The 25,077-nt window shown below is 41.3% G+C and overlaps 1 protein-coding gene across 1 annotated transcript; it reads left to right on the top strand.

The window, feature by feature from the left end:
* The first annotated feature begins 400 nt into the window (after positions 1-400).
* On the top strand, positions 401-24,569 carry ZNF830 (zinc finger protein 830). Its single transcript, XM_034761388.1, has 10 exons — positions 401-537; positions 1,679-1,778; positions 5,670-5,793; positions 9,946-9,979; positions 12,655-12,860; positions 13,360-13,450; positions 13,952-14,015; positions 20,192-20,272; positions 21,614-21,690; positions 23,942-24,569. The coding sequence occupies exons 1-10, from the start codon at positions 419-421 to the stop codon at positions 24,123-24,125; spliced, it is 1,080 nt and encodes a 359-aa protein (XP_034617279.1). The 5' UTR covers positions 401-418; the 3' UTR covers positions 24,126-24,569.
* The last annotated feature ends 508 nt before the right edge of the window (positions 24,570-25,077 follow it).

The following is a 25,077-nucleotide window of genomic DNA, read 5'->3' as shown; positions in this document are numbered from 1 at the left end:
TTTTTTCTCTTAATTAATTGGCCTCTCAGAGTTGGTAAGACAACTCCCACCTGTTTATGCTCTCTGTATGTGTGTATATATAACTCCTCAATATATGTTCCATTCTATATGCATCCGAAGAAGTGGGCTGTAGTCCACGAAAGCTTATGCTCTAATAAATTTGTTAGTCTCTAAGGTGCCACAAGTACTCCTGTTCTTCTTTTTACTGTAGACAGGGCCTAAGCTGAATGAAGGGGCGGGGCCTATACACAGCCCCGCCCCCTCGCTGGAACGGGGGTCGATCCCCTCGGCAGAGCTCCCGCCCTGCTCTAGGTTCTGACCTCGCCCCCTTCGCCTAACGCGAGACCTGGCAGGGGGAAGGGGCGGGGCTTAGCGGCTCCTACAACGGAAGTGGCGGCTGAGGTATTTCCGGGACAAGATGGCGGCGGGGCCGGGCTCGGAGCGGAAGCTGGTGCAGCAGGACGAGCTGCGGCGGCTCATGCGGGAGAAGCAGCGACAAAGCGCCGGCAAGAAGCGAATCGAGGCGCCGTTCGCTAAATATCCTTTCCCGGCCGTCCCGGGCTGCCCTGGAGCTTCATCGGCCTCGCGTCAATAGCGCCGGGGCCGGTGCCTGGCGCGGGGACTGTGTGTCTCGGCCCCGGGAGCCCGGCCCGCGCTGCCGGTCGGTGTCTCGCTCTCAGCCGGTGCCGGGTTGGTCCGCGCTGCCTCCCCCCGGTTATTAATAAAAATAACAAAGATCCCGCCCAGACTCAGGGTCCCGCCGCCGGCCTCCCCCAGGCCTCTGGCCGCCCCGCGCTGGGTCGGGAACAAGCCGGGACCCCTCTGGGTTCCCACTGCAAGCCCCGAGTTTGCGATGCTCCCCTCATGCCCGAAACACAAAACCGTCGTGCGGCCCAGGGGAGCCCCGCCACCGACTGCCCCCTTCTTCTCCCCCCCCCCCTCCGAACAGCGACCGGCGAACAATCGCAGTGCGAGGGGCTGGTTTCCTTAGCAGTGGGGTGAAGATCTGAAGGGAGTGTTACACCCGAGGAGGAAAACCTCCTTCAGTTCTGTTTATGCTTTGCCCTTCACCAGCTGGGACAGTGAAGCTGCCAGTCAGTTTCACATTTCTTTAGTCATAAGCCCTAATCCTGTATCACCATCTACAAGCACTTGCCCCGTCTGAAATCTCATTAAAATCAGGGCAGCTCTGCACAAGTGCAGTGGTCTGTGCTATTGGATCATGATATAGAATGAAAGCTGTAAATAGTAAATTATAAATCTTGTCTACTTGAATGCATCACAAATACTTTGAAATTACACATCTACTCTTGTACCATTTCATGTTCTAGTAGTTGTCCTGCAATAACACAGTGGCTCCTAAACTTTATTGGTTCATGTACCATCTTACAATATTGTTTTGAAATGAATGGCTGGTACACCAGTGGTAACACAATTTGGGCACTCCTGCCTAGCACAATATAGTGTTTTGCCTTTAAATTGAAACACTTCTTTCAGGATAAAACCCTGAAATGCAATAGTAATGGAATGTTTTTAAGAATACTTACGTTGTGGGTTTCACTCCCTCAGCGTGCCTTTGAAAATAGTGTTTTAAAAGTGTCTGCAAATTAGAATTTCAGAATTATAATTTTGAAGGTTATGTGTGATCCTGAAATATTTCCTCAACTTCAAAATATACATATAATCGTTTAGGGCACTTAAGCTGTACGTTGTGCAACACCCAGATTAAGGGTGAACTTTTGTGGCAAACACACATACTAGGGAAACAACACAAAGAGGTAAGACTTTGAAGATATAACAAGATTTATGAGAACAATTTGTAATCTTTGTGTTTGAGTAACTTGTACAGATTCTAGATTAGATAGCAGGTATGATGATGGGAACTTGTACCGTTTAAAAAAAGATAGTGGGGCACTCCATCTTTTGAGGGAGTGAGCCATCAAGGCAAGTCATGGATGCAGGTGTTTAATAACTATTATGATATTTACAGGGCTATATATTAAATCTATTTGCAAATTGTCAGTAGGTGTCTATTTGAAATTTAGGGTAATGGCTACACTTCAATAAGTGGCCCATGTCAGCTAACTTGAGATTGCAATTTTATAGTCCTTCAGCCAGTGTAGATGCACGAGCTGGAGCCCAAGCATGAATACCTATACTGCAATTTTATGGCCCCACATGCCCGAGTCAGCTGACACCGGGCCAGACAGAGGGGGTTTTTTTGCATTGTAGACATACCCTTGGAAACATTTTCTGTAATTTTAAAATGTAAACATCTGTTTAACAACTGTATGTGTCAAGTTAGCTGAACTCCCAGGTGATAGCTACTTGATTTTGTAAGGGGTATTGTCAAGATACATTCACATTAGGAAAACTGGTGGGCTTTTTTTTTTTTTTTTTTTAAGCCATGTATTAGCTAATACACAGTGACTAATGTGGTAAAATCCTAGTGTGGGCAAGACAGCTTGTTTTTTTCACTTATGTTAGCAGGTATGCCTCATGGATATCTTGACCTGCTAATACATGTGAAAACTACAAGCTGCCTTATCAATACTAGGATTTTAGCATGTATTTATTACTTTGTGTTAGCTAGCATGTGGTTTAACCCCCCACCCCCTTTTTTTTTTTTTTTTTTTTTTAAGTGAAGGCAAGGCCTTAGTGAAACAAGGAGCTGGCTCTTATATTGGTGGAGTGCTAATAATTGATGGCTTTAGGCTCGGTCTTGGATATAAATGCATTTAAAAAAAATTGAGTCTGTCTTATACCAATCAAAACAGCTACTACTGTTTATAGAAAATTCAGAGATTAAACTAAGTAGTTCAGATATCATGAATAAGCCTTTATGGAAGTTATGGATTCTTTGATTCATCTCTTTAAACAGAATATCTATAACTATGTGACTTTTGGGGACTTATGCATGTGTATATTGAGTAGTCATGATTGAATAAATTTCACTGAGCTGGCACATGAGAAACTGGGTTGCATGGGAAGGTAAAAATCTAAAACTAAAAGTACTGGGTTGTCAGAGAGACATGGATTCTGTGATCTGTTGTCTATCGTGTGGCATTTTTTAAGTGAAAACTTACATAGCTGATGGTGTCTGTGCACTTCTGCTGCCTTTTTCTGAGCAGAAAAGCAGCACTTAAGAGATAGCTGCAGGTTTCTCCTGTGTTCTCCTAGCACTACCTCTGCTGTGACACTGAACTATAGGTGCTGATGGTTTTAAACTATTAATTGTTAGTAAATTATTTTAAACTCTTTAAATTCCACTTGTTTCACAGTTAATACTTCTGGCTTTTTTTTTTTTAAACCATTAATAGATTACTTTTACCTTTTCTTTCCCAAGATGAGACCATGATTTTTCACGTAGCTTAACATGACAAACCACTAGCTCTAGTAATGAGTATGTTGACTATCCTAAAATAAGTGCACCTGTTGCGTACTAGGTATATGCAAGAGCAAGAAATTGGAGGATGAATTTCGTGCATCTGAAATTCAGACTTTCCCATGAACAGCCATGATTCTAGTAACACTGTATCTGAGTTCTTGTTGCTGTCAAGAGATGATCTTTTTCTTCTTGTTTATTTTGTTTTTGCTGAGCCTCTATTTTTTTTATCTCAGGATAGAATTTACAAATATTTTTTGTAATAACTGTGCAAAGGAGAATGCAGTGGTCTAACTTCAGGTCTCTTGAACCTCTGTTAATAAGTTAAAGACTCTTCACTTAGAAGCTAGCATGTGGCTATATTATAGCATAATTCTCATTTATAAAAAGAAAATTATGCTATATATGTATTGCAGGTGGCAAATAATCTCACTACCACCTAATGTTGTTTTTAAAAAAGATCTAGACCTCAAGCACTCCTTGTAGCAAGGCAGAAAAACAATTTTATTTCCAATTTTTAAGAGGGTATATACTAACAGATAATGGCATGTGAACAGATTAGAGAGAGAGATGCAGGAATATATAATTTGATTCAATAACATTTATAATTTCTTTTATACTTTTATTTTTTAAATTTAATCCCAATCCTGATGTGTAGATTTAAAAAAAAATATATTGCTTTGAGTCTGATGTGATTGCTGTCTTGAGGTTTTAGAATGTAATGCATTGTTTTGGTACAGACCCTGACAGATATCTGAAACTCAAATTTTTCCAACCCTATCCATAGGGTCCAGTAATGGTCACTTGTGATGTGGACACTTCTCTTTTAGGAACTGAAGTGAACCTGTCAACTCATTTCACGCAGACCACTAAAGGGTCATCAGATGATAGCAATTTTAGGCAGTACTGACCTGGATCATGTTTAAATCAATGATCTAAAGGTGAAAGACCCCACTGTCAATCTCGTGAGCCATCATGCCTGTTCATTTTTTTAAAAAGTGATTATATCATCAATCCTAGCATTTATTGTATAGCATTACAGTACCTACAACCATTGAAGTACCTGTAGCTTTGGGCAGGTCTACACTACTGCTTAAGTCGGTCTAATTTACATCATTTAGGGGAGTGAAAAAGACACCCCTGAGCGACGCAAGTTACAGCGTCCTAAGCACTGTTCACACCAGCGCTATGTCAGCAGGAGATGCTCTCCCACCAACATAGCTTCCGCCTCTCATGGAGATTGAGTAATTATGATGATGGGAGAGCGCGCTTCCATTGGCATAGAGTGTCTTCACCAGATGCGCTACAGCGGCACAGCTGCGTTGGTGTAGCTGCACTGATGTAGTGCTTCTAATGTCGACCTGCCCTTTCATTCCTTACTTCACCTTAGATCAGTAGTTCTCAACCAAGGATACGTGTATCCCTGGGGGCACACAGAGGTTTTCCGGGGGTACATCAACTCATCTAGATATTTGCCTAGTTTTACAACCAGCTACATAAAAAGCACTAGCGAAGTCAGTACAAACTAAAATTTCATATAGACGATGACTTGTTTATACTGCTGTCTATATTATACACTGAAATGTAAGGGCTATATTTATATTCCAACTGATTTATTTTATAATTATAAGGTAAAAGTGAGAAATTAAATGATTTTTCAGTACTAGTGTGCTGTGACACTTGTATTTTTATGTCTGATTTTGTAAGCAAGTAGTTTTTAAGTGAAGTGAAATTTGGGGTATGCAGTCACACTAGTGGAAGGGGTACGTACAGTAGTCTGGAAAGGTTGTAAAGCCACTGCCTTCATTACCTCAGTTGTTGTAAGCTTGATTATGTCAATTTCAGTGTTTCAGAGGTGTGCATGTTGTGAAAATGTGTTCTGTAACTTATTAAAATAAAGGTTTCTAAATATTCTGAACTTTAAACTCAAGGCCTGGTCTACAAGTATAACAAAGTGGAAAATAGGAAATTAGGTTGGTATAACTACATTGCTCGGGGGTGTGAAAAATTGATGCCCCTGAATAATGTAGTTAAACTGACGTAACCCCTGGGGTATACAACGCTAGATCAACCTCAGCCTATCTACCACCTCGGGGAGGTGGATTACGTACGATGACGGGAGAACCCCTCCTGTTGGTGTAGGTAGCGTTTTCACTGAAGCGCTACAGTTGCACCACTGCATAGCTTTAAGTGTAGACAAGTCTTAAGCCAGAGTAATTTTTGAGGTTTTGAAAAGGAGTCTCTTGAATTTTATTTGCTGATTCAAACTTTTTTTTTTAAACAGAAAATTGCAGAGTTAAAAGGTGCTAAACAGACAGTGCCTGGGCCTACAATTAGCATATCATCATCTCATCCTGCCAAAAGAAAAGTTTCTGACACAGAAAACCAAGAAGTAAAGAGAACAAAAGGTAAAGCAATACATTTATTCAGTATTTGCAGTACTACTGAACTGTAATCTGACTTTCTATGTCTTGAATGCTTTTCTCCTTTATGAGAGAGACAAAGTGGGTGAGAGAATCTCTCTATGGTCCATCCTCTGTTGGTGGAAGGTACAAGCTTTCAAGCTACACAGAGCTTCTTCATGTCTAGGGAATAAAAGATAAAACATCACGTTCATTGTCTCTCTCATAATCTGAGACCAACAGGGCTACTGCAACACTTTCTCCTTTATGGAAGGGGGAGAAGGCAGGTACTCTGACTTTTCTGTTGATGTTAATTTTATTTATAGATATATGAAATTAAGGTAAATGTGTTTTGTTTTTATGGAAACAAATGTGATTTAAAATTTGATATCAATGAAGCTATACTTCCACACTTCCAAAAATACTAACTGTAATATATTTTCCACTGTTCTGACAGAAGCAATTTTCTTAACCTTCACTTTGTTATACTAGCTAATGGCCTTACTGTGACTGAGGGATGAATAAGGGCTAAATCCTGCAAATGGCTTTGCATGATTGTAGGAGTTGAGACTTTGCACATACCCATTTCTGTAACATTTGTAGTAGTATCATATTGACTAAACATGATGTCATGATTAGGGCCCTACCAAATTCATGGCCATGAAAAATGCATCAGGACTGTGAAATCAGATTTACCCCATGAAATCTAGCTATGGTGGGGGAGGGGCAGAGCTGGGGGCATCCAAGCCAGGGGCTCCTACCATACACCGGGCTACATTGCTAGTCCCAGTGGGGCTGGGGAGAGATTCCTCTTCCCCTGCATGAACGTGCTCAGGGAGAGATCAGACCCACCTCCGGGAACCTACCTGGCTACAAGAAGCTCCGTGGCTGGTGCCTTCAGAGCTGGGCTTTTCTCCTTTACGTCATTTCTGCACTGCCTTCAGAGCTGGGCTGGGTTCTGAAGGCAGCTGCCGGAGAGGTTCCCAGAGGTGAGTCTGATCTCCTCCGTACTCCTGAGGGCGCCCCAGCAAGGGGCTCTTAGCTGGTAGTCCAGCCAGGCTGGGGAGGGACGGGACTTCCTCTTCCCCTGCACGGCTGCTCATGGTGGGAGATCTGACCTACCTCTGGGAACCTCCTCTGGCTGAATGAAGGCAACAGCCGCGAAGCTTCCAAGCTGGGCTCTGAAGAGGTTGATTTGATCTGTCCCATGCTGCTAGGAGCTTCTAGCTGCTAGTCCCGGCTGGGAAGGGACTTCCTCTTTCCTTGCACTCTCAGGCACTTCCCCTGGCTGCAGGAAGTTCCGTGCCCTCCCCCTGCTTGTTTACTGCCCCCATCGCTCCGATGCTGTGGGGGGAAGGGGTCATTGTGCTCCTTTCAGATGCAATTATTAGCTTGTTTCAATAAAAAAAAAAAAAAAAAAAAAAGTCAAGAACTTGACAGGATTTTTTTGATTGACGCTTTAGGGCAGCAAATAAAAGTCAGGGCTCAACTCACTGATTGCTAGATATGGGCATTGGGGTGGTTTTTTAATGTAGTGATCTCAATTGGTAGCCTACCGGAAGACAAGTGAAATTACTTTAAAATGAGTGTCCAAAGTAAATCAAAAAATCTCTATAATCGTTACTGCAGCGGATCGTGTGAAAGAGTTTGGAAGTCAAATTCTACATGCCGATGGTGACAAACTATTTTGTACAAGCTGTAATGTTTCGACAGAGAACTCTGAGACCCATCATTTATTTAGAATGGAACTTGTGGATGCATTTGCAAGTGCTAATATACCGTTGGAAAAACTTGATCACCCAAAGCTGCATGAATTAATTCAACGGGACGTACAAAATTCCGGTTGCTTACCAAGTGCGAATAAGCTACAACAGGACTACCTTCCAAAGGTTTTTGCTGCACATTTTGAGAAGAGGAAGTCTCAAATTAATTCATATGAATCTTTCGCAATTATTTCTCATGAGTCCACTGATGAGCAAGACAACTATGTACTGCACAGTCTGTTTGATTTTATTTCTGAGAAGGCCGAAGATATACAGACAGGAAAGCTAACAGTGCTCGTCGACTACGTTTACTTGGATGCGGTTAACTACATTACGATGTAATTAAAACCATTTCAAAATACAATGCAGACTTTGTCAAAGTATCTGCTTTCAAAAGTGACAATGCAACTTACATGACGAAATCTTTCAAATCTCTTCTCCAAGGTCTAATGCCAAAAGCTGCCCATATTACATGTAATGCACATAGAATTTCTCATGTCAGTGAGCTGTGGTGATGAGTTTGGTGAATTTGATAAACTGGTGAGCTACATTAAAAAATCATTAAACGCTGCCCTTGCCGCAAACTTGGATACAGGCAGCACATTGCAAGCATGACCGAAATGACATAAATCGGGGAACAAACAATTGCACTACCCGCAGAGCCAGCAATTCCTTGTTGGAATTCCTGCTTTCGGGCTGTACAATATCATGCAGCTCACCTGAAGTACTACTCAAGCGTTCATCTCAGAAGAGCTCACACTGACACCAAAAACGCAGGTTTTAACAGACCTTTCAACTCTTCTAAACAATGCACAGCCGAATGAGGAAGTTCAGTTCATTGCCAAGATTGCCACAGGACTGATGGACTTAATCACTTGATTCAAATCTCAATATGTCACAATCCACCGAGCTTAAAACAAAGTAATGGATGTACTGTTCTGGGCTGAAGTACAGTCAAACGAAAATCACTCTGATAACGCTGAGTTAAATGCCAGTGCTCAGCAGGTGTTTTCTTGCATGACAAAGAAGCTCAGAAAATACTACTGCTATGGGGAACCGTCAAGCAATGTAGCAAAAATGGCGCAAAAGTTTCAACAATCTGCAGCAGGGTTCCTAAAAACTGTGCGTATTTTTGACCCTGCACAAATGCACCTGTTGATGGTGAATTTAACCTTGCTTAATGCAATTTCTGGCTTTGACAAGAATTGTAGGCTGGAGATTCCTTCTTACGAAAAGATTGCAAAAGAAGTGGACTGTACTTTGCCTGTGCTACAGTTTTGGAACTCAGTGGAAGGCAGAATCCCCCACCTTGCAAGGCTATCTTGGCACTGTCTGACAAGTCCAACAAATTCCATGAATGCAGAGAGAGCCGTGTCTAAGCACGGACAGGTGTTTTCGGTGCAGGGACAGAATGAAGAAAGGCACAGTTGCTGGATGCTCTGAGAGCGGCCGTGCAGGCAAAGAGGAAGTCCTGTCCCTCCCCAGCTGGGCTGGGACTAGGAGCCCCCAGCTGGAGGGCTCCCAGCAGCATGGGAAAGATCAGTTCCACCTCTGGGAGACTCCCCCAGCAGCACGGAACTCCATGGCTGCTGCCTTCAAAGTCCAGCCCAGCTCTGAAGGCAGCAGAGAAGTGAGGGTCGCAATCCCATTGACCCCCCTTCCCTCCCCCCTTTTGGGTCAGGACCCCCACGGTCACAGCACCCTGAAATTTCAGATGTAAACATCTAAACCCCTGAAAGTGACTATTTTTTAAAATCCTATGACTGTGAAATTGACCACAATGGATCATGAATTTAGTAGGGCAATAATCATTGTATAAGGTGTATATTTCAATTTGGGTATTTTTATGTGGAAAAGTTGATTACATAATACTGTTTTCTGATTGTTGGAGTATACAGCAGGGGGGATCCGGCGGCAAGAGAGAGCCCCGCCGCTCCCGGTCACCGCGGGTGGCAAGAGGGAGCCCCGCTGTTCCTAGCCACCAAGGGCGGCAAGAGGGAGCCCTGGAGCTTCTGGCTGCTGCAGGGGGGGGACCCCAGCAACTCTCAGCCACGTTGGGCAACAGGGAGGATCCCCAGAGCTCCCAGCTGCCGCGGGAGGCAGGGGGGACCCCTGCAGCTTGGAGCCGCTAGCGGAGAGAGACCCTGGAATATCCAGTCCCTCCCCTCCCCCACAGCTGCCCAGACTATCCATTTTGTCATGTGTATTTTTAGTAAACGTCAAGGACAAGTCACAGGCTTCCATAAATTTTTCACTATTGCCCATGACGTTTACTAAAAATATCCGTGACAAAAATTTAGCCTTACTCATCATTATAAATATAATTTTTATTTTGTTTTTCTCATCTTTTGTTTAACAGCAAAGCAGTCATAATTGACTCTTGACCATTTTGCAGGTTCAGATGACCAGCCACAGACTTCTGCGTCTGGGTAAGTAGATCCTTTCATTTACCTATTTGTGCAGCCTTTTGCCAGCTAGTCCTTCTTTTTGTTTTTTTTCCCCTTTACCCTACCTCTGCACCTGCTGTGGGTAAGGATGTAGACACCATGAGCCGCTCCCTCATATAGTCTTGACCTGGGCGCAGACCCATAGTTTAGCAGCAACTTTTTCAGCTGTGTGAGCAAGATAAAAATCACAGGAGTGACTCAGAACCAGTTAGAAAACAAGTATTCCCTTACTGTCATTACAGGGCTATACTTAGTGATGAATGTACAGTCTTGCCCTAAGAGCTCAAAGCACAAATCTTAATCTTTTTATGTTTTTGTAGAGAAAATTCTAATTAAATTTTAGAATCATTTTAGTCATTCTATTGCTGTTTTCTAACCTGGGGGTAGAGGGTGAGGAGAGAAATATTTGAGGGTGAGGAAAGCTATGTGACACCAGATGACACCCTGCTGAAAACATACTTGAAAGCTGCCTGCTTTGTGCTTGACAATACATGTTTCTCTTGTTTGCTCTGATTGTGCTTAGCTGCTAGAGCATACAGTATGGTGTGTGGCCCTACATAGCTGCAAATGGACAGTTACTTACCCAACCCAAATAAATCTGTTAGTCTTTAAGGTGCCATCGGACTCCTTGTTGTTTTTGTGAATACAGACTAACACGGCTACCTCCGATACTTACCCAGCTTTAGTGGAAGCTACAAAATGAGCGAAGTGCAGTATAAGTTAGCAAGCTAAAAAAAAACACATGGGAAAGAAAGAGGCATAAAAAGATAGGCAGCATGAGAGAAAATGAAAAAAAGATGATGAAATGGGACATTGTGTTGTGCTTCCACACTGATGTCTGTTTCTTTCTAACATGTTTCCCTCTATAGAAAGTTTTGGATCAGATAAGTATACATTGAACCTCATCAGGCGACAAGTACTGCCTGTGAGATAATGGAGTTTACCCTTCAAATGTTATAGAGCTCAAACCTGGTTGTCAATGTCACTTTTCTGAAAAAGCTCAAGAAGAGAGACTGAGCTCATCTCGACTGAGACAGCCTCTTGGGGTATGTCTACACTGCGTTTTAAAACCCGTAGTAGCAAGTCTGAGGCCAGGCCTACAGAGTCAGGCTCGTGCTGTGTTGTTAAAAACATCCATGTAGATGTTCAGGCTCAGGCTGGAGCTCACCTCCCTTCCTGGACTTCAGAGCCTGAGCTCCAGCCCGGGCCACAGTGTCTACACTGCTTTTTTTTTTTTTTAGTGCCTTAGCATGAGCCTCCTGAGCCTGAGTGTGTAGACCCAGGCCCTCAGACTTGCTACCATGGGTTTTAAAATGCAGTGCAGGTGTGCCATAGGCAGTCTGTCAGAGCGAGACTGGACTTGTCCTTTGCCGGGTAGTGTTTGCTCAATCTTATGCTGAGTACTCACAGAAATTATTTGTAGAATTACACAGTTGTGGAACTTGTATTTCTTTAAAATTTGTAGTCATGGGTGGCGGGTATCAAAGGCTGGGGGAGGCTGAGCCTCTCCAAACAGCCCTGTGTGGCCCTGCCGATGCTCCATCCTCAGGCCCCCTCCTTCCTGGTGCTATGCTGCGGTGGGCTCTTTCCCTGTGGTCCCAGGCTGGGGCTAATGGGAGCTGGCCTGTGGCCAGGGACTCCGCCCTGTTCTTTGCGGCAGGGTGGGGGGGCTGTGCCGCCTGCCCAGCTGGCGCTCTGGGTCTGGAGGGTGGGGCACCACCTGCCTGGCACTCTGGGACCGGGGGCACTTGGGTGGCCAAGAGTTTGGGGGGGGGAGGGGCTCTGGTGGGCGGGGCCTCAGGCAGAAGGGGCAGGCAGGGCCGAAGGCTGGCTAGCCTCCCCAAACCCAGAGTTCACCTGCCACCCACGTTTGTAGTGATATCAGTCACTGCTGTGGCTATTTTTAAAAGGTCCTGTTTCCGTGGTATGTTACATTATCATCTTAAAAACACGAAGGCTGACGTTTTCTATCTTGAATGCTAAAGTTATGTTTCAAATCCATATTTAGGTGCCTAAATATGTGATCTGAATTTTCAGAGCTGCTGAGCTCTTACTGACTTCAGTGTGTGGGTGCTCAGTACCTCTGAAAATCAAGCCTTTTATTTAGATGCCCAGCTTTGAAAATGTGGGTCTCACTCTTAATATTGGAAATGGGTGAGATGTAATACGTATGGAAAATAAAGAACAGTTTATTATAATTTTATGCTACCAAGGTTTAGGTAACTTTAATAGAACTGCTTTATCATGAGTATCTTGTCTTCCCTGTATGTAAAGTATATGCACATTGCTTTGTGAATATGAAACTGGTATCTGAATTCATGTAGCTTCAGGGGACATGATAGGGCAGTTACACTTTGGTGTGGTGTTTTTTTTTAAAACCTTTTTGTTCTGTTCTACAGATTCTAATACAGAATTAGTATAATAAATGTGTTTGTAGCACTGACCTGACCATATCTGGTGAGCTTAAAAAGAAAACAACAATTACATGTTGGTTTCTAGGTGGTGGTTATTTTATATTACACCAGCAGGCACGCTGTTCAGTATATTGCATTATCTGTAGGAGATGCTTAGGGTTCACAAAGTAACTGTATTTCAAACACTGTTCTGTAACTGGTTTTGTTAAAGTACAAATATTTATATCTTGTGTCCTTTCCTAGGCTACCCACAGATTTTTTTGATAAAGCAGAGCGTGCAGATACAAAAGAATTGCCTTCAAAGGGTCCAGGTCCCAGTTTACTGACAGGAGATTACGATGATGAGGAGGAAGAGGAAGAAAAAGACAATACTAGCAAACTACCCGGTGTGCAAAAAATTGAAATTCCACCCACAGCTCAAGAAACAGTAGCTAATGCTCTACCAGCAGGTAACTTTGGATTGTAAAATATAAAATTCAGTAAGAAGAAATTGTTGACTATTTTATTGTAAATTATGCTGGTAGGTATTTTATAATTATTAGACAGTTGAAATAGCACTGATGGGTATGTTCTGTTTGGGGTTTTCTCCTTGTTAATTTTCTTATCTGGTATATTTATGGAAGTATGATTTTTGTCAGGTGACTGTGCTAAAGTTACCCATGTGAAAAAGATTCTTGCCAATGTATGTCATTATACAATATTTTCCTAGTATCCCAGTAATTTTATGTTCCAATTATCGTTCATTGCAGTGATGTTTGTAGAATTAAAATATGTAATAATGTGTACAACATACTAATTATTTGAGCCACCTGGTGGAGTATTGACTGGCTAGTTTTGTTTCTTGATTAACACAAATGGTACTAATTTAAATTCCTCTTTAGTCAAAACTTTAGAAGCTTGAACCATAGATCCCTTTGTACATAAGGTTGTGCGTGTCTTTTCTTGTAGATTTATTTGACAACAAAACGACAGCTGCTCCCATAGTCTCCCATTCAGGGTCCATTCAGAAAGCGGAAGTTCAAGAAAAGGTAGTGGAAAGGTAAATTAATCAGATCAAATGTTAAGAGGAAATGCAAATAAGTTTCACTCTTCCAGATAATATACGTAACTTGTACCATATTTAGGTCTGTCACTTTGAACAGTTAGAAGATTCGTCTCACTTACAGCAAGCTGTCTTGTTTTAAGCATTCCAAAAGATTTTCAAAAATAGGAACCTAAAGTGATGGGAAAGCATTTGGGTGCTCACTACTTTTGAAAACACCTAGGAGCCTAACTTCCAGCTCTGAGTTCTGGGATATTGACCCAAACCTATTATCTACTCAGCTCCTTATGTGTTTGATAAGATTTAGCTGTAGAAACAAATTCTGTTGAGATTAACATCTAGCTGGTGCTGCATGTGGAGAAGAAATGCATTTTTTTACATTTCTAGTTCTTCATCAAAAATATACTGGACTTTGCTCTTGACATTTTATCTGTGGAATTAAAGATCAGAGTAATAACCACTAGATCAAGATAACTGTCTGTTATTTTAACACTTCAGGAAAGAAAACACTGCAGAAGCTTTACCAGAGGGATTCTTTGATGATCCTGAGGTGGATGCAAGAGTAAGAGATCCTTTTGTTTATTTTTCTTCAGACTTAGGGCATTGCTACACTTGCAGATGTAGAGCGCTTTGAGTTAAACCAGCCTTCGTAGAGCGCAGTAGGGAAAGTGCTGTAGGCTGTCCACGCTGATAGCTGACAGTGCACTGGCGTGACCACATTAGCAGCTCTTTCAACGGCCACAGAGAGCACTGCATTGTGGTAGCTATCCCAGCATGCAAGTGGCTGCAATGTGCTTTTCAAATGGGGTGGGGTGGAGTGTGACAGAGAGTGTGTTCTGTGTATGGGGGGGAGGGGAGAGTGGGTTTTTGGGGGGCTGAGAGCATGTCAGCATGCTGTCTTGTAAGTTCAAACAGCAACAGACCCCCTTCCCCCACCTCCCTGCCTCTCTCTCTCTGACACAGCATTCCACAGTAATGGTTGCTTTGTCTCAGAGCAGATAAGCATGCTGGCTGTTAAATGGAGCTTTCAAAGGGCATATCCAAAACAATGACAAGAGTGGCCACTTGACTTAAGGGGATTATGGGACGTTTCTGGAGGTTGATCAGAGTGCAGTAATGCAACACCTCATTCACACGGACGCTGAGGCGCTCCAGTGAGGGCGCATCAAACGTTATTCTACTCGCCGAGGTGGAGTACCAGGAGCGTTCTAGCTGTGGAGTCAGAGCGCTGTACATGCCTTGCCAGTGTGGATGGGTAGTGAGCTAGTGCGCCCGGAGCTCCTTTAATGTGCTGTAACTCGCAAGTGTAGCCAAGCCCTAGTAATACTCAGAGTAGTGGGTGAACCTTTCAGTCCAAAATAAGTGAGAATGACTAATTAAATGGTTTTGTGTTGATGTATCTGAAAGTATTAGAAGCAAGAGGAAGACAAAGGATAGGGTAGGCCCCATTACTCCGGGGGGGGGGGGGGGGGGACAATAAAAGAAAATGTGGAAATGGCGGAAGGGCTAATTAATTTTTTTTTTTCAGTTTTCACCAAAGAGGTTAATAGCGATTGGACATCTAACATAGTGAATGCCAATGAAAGTGAGGTAGGATCAGAGGCTAGAATAGGGAAAGAACAAGTTAAAAATTACTTAGACAAGTTAGATGTCTTCAAGTCACCAGGGTTTGATGAAATACCTCCTAGAATATTCAAGGAGCTGACAGAGGCGATATCTGAGCCATTAGTGATTATCTTCAAGAAGTCATGGAAGATGGGAGAGATTCCAGAGGACTGGAAAAGGGCAAATATAATGCCAATCTATAAAAAGGGAAATAAGGACAACCTGGGGAATTACAGACCAGTCAGCTTAACTTCAGTACCGGGAAAGATAATGGAGCAAATAATTAAGCAATCAATTTGCAAACACCTAGAAGATAATAAGGTGATGAGTAAAAGTCAGGATTGATTTGTCAAGAACAAATGGTGCCAAATCAACCTAATAGCTTTCTTTGAGAGGGTAACAAGCCTTTCGGATAGGGGAGAAGCGATAGATGTGGTATATCTTGACTCTATTAAGGCTTTTTTATACTGTCTCGCATGACCTTCTCATAAACAAACTAGATAACTACAACCTAAATGGAGCTACTATAAGGTGGGTGCATAACTGGTTGGAAAACCGTTCCCAGAGAGTAGTTATCAGCAGTTCACAGTCAAGTTGGAAGGGCATATCGGGGGGGGGTTCCGCAGGGATCAGTTCTGGGTCCGGTTCTGTTCAATATCTTCATCAGTGAGTTAGATAATGGCAGAGAGAGTACATTTATAAAGTTTGTGAACGATACCAAGCTGGGAGAGGTTGCAAGTGCTTTGGGGCAGGGGTTCTCAACCTTTTTCTTTCTGAGGCCCCCCAACATGCTATAAAAACCTCCACAGCCCACTTGTGTCATAACAACTGGTTTTCTGCATATAAAATCCAGGGTCGGCATTAGGGGAGTAGCAAGGAGGGCAATTTCCCGGGACCCCATGCCGCAGAGGGCACTGTGAAGCTAAGTTGCTCAGGCTTTGGCTTCAGCCCTGGGTGATGGGCTTGAGGCCCTGAGCTGCAGTCCCACGCGGTGGGGCTTCAGCTTTCTGCCCTGGGCTCTGGCGAGTCTATCACCAGCCCTGCGTGGCAGACCCCCTGAAACCTGCTTTTGGCCCCCCAGGGAGCCCCAGACCCCTGGATGAGAACTACTGCCTTGGAGGATTCAAGGAGATCTGGACAAACTGGAGTAACTGTCTGAAGTAAATAGATGACATTCAGTAAGGACAAATGCAAAATACTCCACTTAGGAAGAAACAATCAGTTGCACACATACAAAATGGGAAATGACTGCCTAGGAAGGAGTATTACAGAAGGGAATCTGGGGTTCATCATGGATTACAAGCTAAAAAGGAGGGAACAGTGTAACATTGTTGCAAAAAAAAGCAAACATCATTCTGGGATGTATTAGCAGCGGTGTTGTAAGCAAGACACGAGGAGTAATACTTCCGCTGTACTCCATCTTTTGATTAGGCCTCAGGTGGAGTATTATATCCAGTTTTGGGCACCACATTTCAGGAAAGACGTGGCCAAATTTGGGGGAAGTTCAGACAAGAGCAACAACAATGATTTTAAAGGTCTAGAAAACATGATCTATGAGGGAAGATTGAAAAAACTGGGTTTGTTTAGTCTGGAAAAGAGAAGACTGGAGGGGACATAAGTTTAAGTACATAAAAGGTTATTACAAGGAGGTGGGAGAAGAATTGTTCTTAACTTCTGAGGATAGAACAAGAAGCACAATGGGCTTAAACTGCAGCAAGGGAGGTTTAGTTTGGACATTAGGACAAACTTCCCAACTGTCAGGGTGGTTAAGCACTGGAATAAATTGCCTAGGGAGGTTATGGAGTCTTCGTCATTGGAGATTTTTTAGAGCAGTTAGACAAACACCTGTCAGGGATGGTCTAGATAATACTTAGTCCTGAACTGGACTAGAGGACCTCTTGAGGTCCCTTCCAGTCCTACAATTCTATGATTCAATGTATATTAATTTAAGGACATGGAAGGGAAGATTGCTAAGAGTATACATGGGGTCTGAGCATCCTTTCAGACTGAGTTTATTCTTTTCAGTTATTTGCAATTCAGCTTTCTCATGATTTAAAGGAAGTTTTATTGAGGCTAACATGTCTGCTAGATGTTAGGAGTGAAGATGTAAGTAGATTGCTGTGTGATGTACAATACTAGCCCACTCAAACAGCAAGCTAGTTCTCACCCTTTCTTTTTGCTGCCCTAGTAGAAAACATTTTTTGGCTGAGGGAGAGGGGTCATGAGAGGTTTGGGGCCAAAATCACCATAAAAAGTTGAAATTTTGTTCTGGGTCTAAATTTGCAACATCTTGTATACCAAGTGATGCCCTTATTTTGTATTCACTCGTGAAAATAGCATAACTTGTTTTTTGGAAGATATGCAAGAGAATCTATTTTTATATTGTGTATAAAATTGACTGCAAATTTGATAGCTGTGCACATCTGCACACTCTAATATTGCTTTGTCAAATTGGCAAACCATGTGATGGGCTGGAAAAATTCTGGAAAATTATTTTTCTTTTCATTGAACGTGTCTCTGTATTGAACATGCCTGAGAATTATGAACACTCTTGGTGTGTTAATGATTTTACCACATGGTTTATAAAGCAAATACTTGCAGCCGCCTTCTGTCTTCATGTAAGATGATTCCGTAGATGTTTTTAATGTCTCCTTATTACATGCTTGTATGTGCAGGAGAAGAACTATTAATATAACACCTCAATAATGAATGCTGCTAGAAAGCAGCCTCTTGTTTAATTTTTTGTATCCCTCCTCGAACCCACTCTGATCTTTATCAGCCTGCACCTATTTTATTTTCTCTGGTGGTTTGCTTTCAGCATTGGCCATGCCTCTAGGTATGCTTGCATGTGGCATGCATAATAGCTTTCTTCACGCACCCAGAAATGGGGATACTTAATTTTGAAGAATATAGTTGAGAAGGGTAATGTATTTTTTGTAAGTGATGAATTGCTCTACTGCAGAAAAGTAATTGGAGAGCTTGCTGCTAGAACTGCAGTAACATGCTTGGCGCCTGAGATGTTAGCCTGGATACTAGGACTGAACACTGGTATCTCAAAACTTACATGTGTGCTGTACCTGCAGTAGCACTAGCATCAGTGATATTTTTCCTGCCACTCTACATGAGCCCTGCAGGAGCCAGAAGATGATGAAGAGCTTCATGTCGTCTGCACCAGAATAATGCGCATAGTATAATCCTTAGAGTGCTTAGAAGTTTGATCCATACTTGGGGGAAACTTAAAATAACCATTTATTTTAAAATGAATTCTTTGTGTTGCTGATGTAGATGTGGTGCTAGGGGTTGGGGCTATCGATAGTGGTGTCTAGAGCTGTGATTCGAGTGATGTGCAAGTGAAAGAGGGGAGAGTCCTGCAGGTGATGGTTGCTGTGAGCCAGGGACAGTCTTCAGGCAGGAAGGTCTGCCAGTGCATACGCAGTGCTAGTTAGTGGTCTCTTTGACCCAGGTTCTTAACACAATTCACAAGCATGTAGGCATTGAAAGGAACTGTTGCTTTATTTGTTCGCTGCCAGTGGCACAAAGCTCTTGCTAATCAACTCCTTCCAGTTTAGCTCATATGGAGAGGAGGAGTACCACCACATTGGTGGCGCTGTAATCTCAGACTCTGTTACAGTGGTCCTAGGCAGGAATTGCAGACAAAATGTTCAGAGATGCTGCCTGTTTTTGCAATTTTCTTTGGTTTTGTGTTTAAAAAACACAGCTCTTTGAAATCTGGTATTAATATCAGGAGTTACTAATGCATTTAAATGTTTGATCAGATACACACTTCAAGGAAAAATAATTCTGTCTTGTTAATGTTTAAGTTTATTATAAGAAATACAAATAGTCATGACTTACAAAAGGTAAAACCACAATACGTAACAACAGTACAATACATGTAACCATGATAGGAATAACCACAAAACAGAAATATGGAATGATGGAAGTGTTATATCTCCCCAGTATGTAGTTTGCTTTCAAACTCTTCAGTTAATAATTTGACTTATTTCATACTGTTGCATATTGTCTAATCAATCAAGAACAAAGCATGTAAGTGACTGGCCATTTTACATAAGGATTGCCATATTGGCAAAAGACAGGAATGGATAAAAGGAAAAGAAAGCTAAGGTAGAAAGGAGGCTCCACAAGTTATTTTATTCAAACTGTTTAGTTCCTCTTAACTCCATTACTCATCCTAAAGTATCATAAAGTAAAGAATGGTGACCCAGACATTATTAGTCATCAAACACATGATTCATGTCACAACCAATTGTGAGTTTTGGGCGTTTCTGTTACAGCCTTTGATTATTTGGTTCATTTGCCAGGATGCTGTGCTACAAGTGCAAGGCATGGCTGTGATCACCTACATTCCTCGTGCCCTCCATGCGGACCCCAAGCCTGGGCACTCCCTTGTATAGGAAGAGCTAATCTCCCAGCAGACACTACACACCTTTTCTCCCAAGTGCAGGCAGATCCTGTTTCTTCATCCCACTTTAGTTCCAGCATTATTTTTGCAGACAATATTCCCACCATTTCTAGAGTCAGTAGTTAATGTTCGGTATCATTGGAAAGATTGGATTAGAGGTATTAGTGGCAGACAGCACTAACAGTTCTTATACTAGCCACTAAATTGAAGTATAGGGGCAACAGTCAAGATGGTAATAAAAATTGTGATTTTAAAGGCAGATATCTCAAAAACCACTAAGACTGGGTTGTGCTGCTCTATGCTATTGGACAGATGGTGATTCACAAACTATAATACCATGCAATGGTAACTGGACATTGAAAACAGTCAAAAATAGAGGCTATCATATTACCAGATAGGCCAGGTTGCTTTCAGCATCCCAAATACCTTGTGCCATCCATTCGTGGTCAGCTGCTTTCCCTCAATATTGTAATCATACATTTTGTACAGGCAGTTGTTTTCCATTTAGGTCTAGAATCAGATTTTTTTCTCCAGAATCATGAAAGATGGCTGTTTGTTTATATGCATTATTTGAGCCAAAGCATTTACTTGCTGTCAGCTCTTTCTTAGTAAATAGCAGAATATATGTTTTGTTTCTCCTATTGGTTTTAGAATAACAGTGAGAATCATTAGGCAGTTGCTAAAGAAGTTTGGTTTTTCACATTCACTAGGTGCGAAAGGTTGATGCTCCGAAGGATCAGATGGACAAAGAGTGGGATGAATTTCAGAAGGCGATGCGACAAGTCAACACAGTAAGTGATTAAATCTATTTTTATTGCTTCTAAATACGATACATAATTGGAAAAACAGCCATTCATGCAGCTTGGCAGAGTGAGTGACATACTATATTTGTTGACTGCTTGTCACAATGTAATGTGCAGTTAAACAGACTTTACAGTTGAGCGAAAGGTCTCTGCATTTTACACTCAAGGAAAAGTTAAGTGGAAAGCGCGTTTGATGACACACGTCTCTAATTAAATACGCTAGGCTGGATCTAAGTGAGATAGCAGGCACACCTTGACGGTTTCCCATCTGCAGGCAATGGACCATGTTCCTAGCTGCTGCTTCAGAAAAGTTGCCTATAGAAACATGTAATTTTAAAATCTGAAAATTACACCTTTCTCTAAACATGTTAACCCTTGTAAAAGCTACAAGAGTGTTTGTTTTGTGGTGAATTTAAACTTGACAAAAAACACCCCTAAAGTTGGGAATATTTTAGAGGAATTTACACAGAACACATCCTGATTGGCCCCAGTTTTTCTGTATCCTAATTTCTTACTACTTAGAGTTGCATGAAACCTTGTATCAGAGTCAGATTTTACACCTCCCCGATGTACACTGTACAGGACATCATGGTAGATACTTGGTATTCTCACTTGATGCCTTTTAATGTTTTTAAATTCTTGAATTGAAAATTATTGATCATAAATAACTGCTAAGAAAACTGGTACAGAACAATTTATCATTACTCATTAAAGCAATACTATAGATAAAGTAAACTTTCATACAAAAACCAATAGTGGATACATTTTGTTAACATTAACCATTCAAACAATTCTTCAGCATAAGAAGGAATCTTCTCAGTTATGCGTGGACCATTGGTTGCATAGCCTCTCCCAGACATTCAGATTTGAGAAAGTATATGCTGAAAAAAATAACAGGTTAGAAATACATTGGAATCAAGTGGGTATAGTTAATACTTCTAACAGGCTTACTGTACGTAATTGGTAAACACCAAATGTCGGTGTATATGTTCTGTTGCATCTTAAGCCTTTTGATGGATTATTTGGTTTTATAGTCTGTTTCAAAACAATATTTAATATTGAACTAAAAAATTCAAAAGGAGAAGGAGCTAGACTGCTTAGGGATTTGGTGTAGCATTTTGTTCTGTCCTTTTCACTGAACTTTAGCACAAGTCACAAAAACTTTTCCTGTATGTCCCGTTAACATACCTCTTGGAGGAGGGAAGGTCTACATAGGATTGTGACTTTGTTACAGCATACTTTAATCTCTTGCTTTTGTTTCCAGTACTGCTCTTTTACTGAAAAAAAGATCGAATGGGGCTTAACTTATTCACAGCTTTTTTGGTTTAGATTTCAGAAGCAATAGTGGCAGAAGAGGATGAGGAGGGACGTTTGGATCGTCAGATTGGAGAAATTGATGAGCAGATGTAAGTAGATCAGTCTTTCTCAAACTTTGCGTTCTGCTCCCCCACCACTCACCCCCCGAGAATGGGTCTATATGTGAATAGACTCTGACTGCATAATGTTTCATTTGTAACCTGCCATGGCAATTCTTTTAAATATTCACTGATCAAAGTGTTTGAATTTAAAAAACAGTTTGTTTCCTGACCATGGTTAATTTGGGCAGCAGCACTAGACGGGTGTTTACTACGACAGACTGCACTGGGAGCTCTGAAAACAGTAGGTAAGGGCAGAGGCGTGCCCAATAAACTACAGGAAGAGATCAAATTTTAATTAAATCCTTTGAACAAGGTTCATTTTTTTTCTACGCTCCATCTGTGGATTCTGCATCATGTAGAACTCCGGTGAACTGACTGTATCTGATAACTAAACTCTTAAGCAGCTTTTAGTAGACTGAACAAAAAATTAGGAACATAATTTTCATATGGAGATTCCTGTCTTCATTCTTGGTGACTACCTGGGCCCTTGCTTCTCATGACATTTATTTGAAAATGTTTGCTGAATGATGTACCTTATCATGTGAACCCTCACTAGCTGCAATGTTCCATTGAAACAGTTGGACACACATTAGTCTAAGCTTCAGCAAGATCAATGAATACAGCTTAGTTTGACACTTCATGGTGCTGAAAATCAGTCACTTTGCGTTTACATGTACAATTCATACAAAGCTATTGATGGAAAGCAAAGGAAAAGACGTTTTGTTTGTTTGTTGAAAACTAGCAGCCATCTTTTAGCGAAAAGGAGATGTTCACACTGAAGCAGTAGTTAACCAATGTGGCAGATTTAGCAGCTACTTAGATGGTATTAATGATCATATCAAAGTCAAGTTGCTTTTGGGACTAAAGCTACGACTTCGACAGTGATCTTGTAATGAGCTTGAAGGTGTTTAAACAGTCCCTTTTACCATCACAGTTTAAAATCTCATGATTACGTGGGACCAAATTGAGGAATTTGTAGGTAGCTGCGAAGGTTGTTGCTATTGATAATTTATTTTGTCTGAAGTAGAAGTCCATGTGGCCAGACTTTTAGCTTCATGTTATATTTAGAATAGCATATTTGAATGCAGGGAATGTTCTAATAGCCAATGAAGCTTTTTGGAAGCCGTTGTATTTTCTAGAGCAACTCTTTAAATGGAGTAGATCCTCAGTGCTGGGTGGGAGTGCCTCCTGTGAAGCACCTTAGACATTTTGTGTTCAGTTCCAAAAGCCTGTCTTTGAGTGTGTGTTCCAATGGACTTTCAAAATTGGTAAAACAACTGAGTGTTGAGAAACGGCCATTGTGGTTCACTCCTCAGCATCAATCCAAAATGGCCCGGTAAAGCTGGTGAAATACAGTTTGGGGAGTGTAAGGTCAACTGCCCTTTAAAACTAATGGTATTCTAGATCAAGTAAAGTATCACAAAGTGCAGGTATACTCTGAAAGTAACTCTCTAAACATGACGTTATGGTGTTCAATGCTTGACTCCATGATTAGGACCCAGCTTTAAGCTCTTTTCTCTGTATTGAATCTGCAGGGCTAATAGGAGTGACAAGAAGTAAAAAACGTATTGAAATCAAGTAAGCAGAATTTGGTATTTGCAAGGAACAGATCCTGTTCACTAGTAAGAGTTACCATTTTTACATAGTTATTTTTCAGAGTCGAACTGCACTTTAAAGCAAATACAAAATCTGACAGCCAAACACAAGTTCAAAGGCTTACTGTAGCACATGTTCTTTAAGATGGTGAAGTGCCAGGGCTTCAACACCTTGTCAGGCTTCCATTTAAATGTACTACTTCTGTGTGTCATAATGGATAGCAATAAAAATCCATGTGCTCCCCTTTCCACCTCAGGTGAAATAACATCTTAGACAAAAATTGAAAAGACTGGTTTGAGCTTTTTCCTTCTCTACAGAATTTGACCAAGTGGTTTCATATTGTTGATATTTTTTTAATTAAATTGTCACAGGATTGAGATTTGATCTGTTTTTGGTTTTGACATCTTTGTAAGAGAAGCTATGACCAAGATACTCCACTTCTTCATTCTACTTCCACAGAACTACAGCCAAATGTTAAATAATCATATGGGTCTATTATGAAAGGCTTATTTGAATTTTAATGTTTGTATGTCTTTCAGGTTTTTTTAACAGAAAGAGATGCATTCCCATTATTGTGGGAAAATCAGTTTCTTTAATTGGCAAAGGCCATAAATGTTAACTAACTGTTTTTACCTTTCTACAGTGAATGTTACCGCCGTGTTGAGCTGCTGCGTAACCGCCAGGATGTAATGAAAGATAAATTTAAGGAAGCCATGAGATTAAGAGCAATCCAGGAGAAAGAGGATGAGGATATTGGTAGTGAAGATGAAGGAGAATTGCAGGATTTGCTGTCTCAAGATTGGAGAGTGAAAGGGGCTTTGTTGTAGCATTTCAGTGGCATGCTCAATATTCTGTTGATCTGTGGTATTACTTTTTATCAGAAGACATTTTTGTTAAAATATTTATTTTTAAGAAGGATTTTGCAGATCCTAATGAGGTTAACTGTAAAAAGTATGTCCATATCTCTGTAGGTCTAAAATGGAGTATTATTTTGTGTAAAGGTTGTACATTGTAAATGTTTTACAAGTTTGAATATAACTTTCCTATTAAAATTATTATTATAATTTCCTACTAAAATTATTTTAATGAGCAAGTAATTTTATAGTCAATATAGACTTCTGGGAGTGTAACATATACTAAATCAGTGCTTTGAGTTGTCCTGTGCTGTAATTCATACCACCCAAGATGACAGTGTATAGTGTTCTTTCAGATAGGAAATTCTGCTTTATCCAGGATGTTTTAGAAGTTACTAGTAAAATGTAGTGTCGGTCGTCCAGTGTTTCACTCTTTCATATGAAAATGACCTAAGAATCCAGAAACGTTGAGCAACAGATTATGGAGAAGTTGTTATACTCTGATCTCCTGCCATGCTACAGTGGGCATGCATGTTGCAGAAGATCGTGCTGGACTCAATCTGTTGTTTTCGTTAATGTAGCTACAGATTGGAACATGTGTGAAAACTCTTGAGCAGAGGGATGAAATGGGTATGCAACTTCGAGCACTGCACTGGAAGCCTAGGTGGCGTTGGAAGAATAACTTCAAAATAAACCTAATTTATTTTAGTTGTAAATATTGGAAGCTTTCAAGGAAGCCTTGGAATTCAGTTTTCTTTCTCTCAAGTGTGCAAATGGATAAATAACATTTTAAAGTTAAGAACCAGTGAACAGGACAAAATTGAGGTAACATAAAAGGGGAGCAAGAAATGTACTGAGATTCAGTATGTACTGGCTAAATTAGAGCCAGATTCTATTTTTTAAAAATCATATGCTCTTTTAAGCT

This window comes from Trachemys scripta, chromosome 2 (assembly GCF_013100865.1).
Source record: "Trachemys scripta elegans isolate TJP31775 chromosome 2, CAS_Tse_1.0, whole genome shotgun sequence".
NCBI classification, from domain to species: domain Eukaryota; kingdom Metazoa; phylum Chordata; order Testudines; family Emydidae; genus Trachemys; species Trachemys scripta.
The sequence above is the reverse complement of the archived record's forward strand: the minus strand, read 5'-3'. Positions and strand labels throughout refer to the sequence as shown.

Excerpts from the sequence above, each read along its gene's own strand:
- ZNF830 (XM_034761388.1), top strand. The coding sequence starts at position 419 with ATGGCGGCGGGGCCGGGCTCGGAGCGGAAGCTGGTGCAGCAGGACGAG. Across the intron at positions 5,794-9,945 it reads AGAAGTAAAGAGAACAAAAG|GTTCAGATGACCAGCCACAG; the intron begins GTAAAGCAATAC and ends ACCATTTTGCAG. Across the intron at positions 9,980-12,654 it reads CCACAGACTTCTGCGTCTGG|GCTACCCACAGATTTTTTTG; the intron begins GTAAGTAGATCC and ends GTCCTTTCCTAG.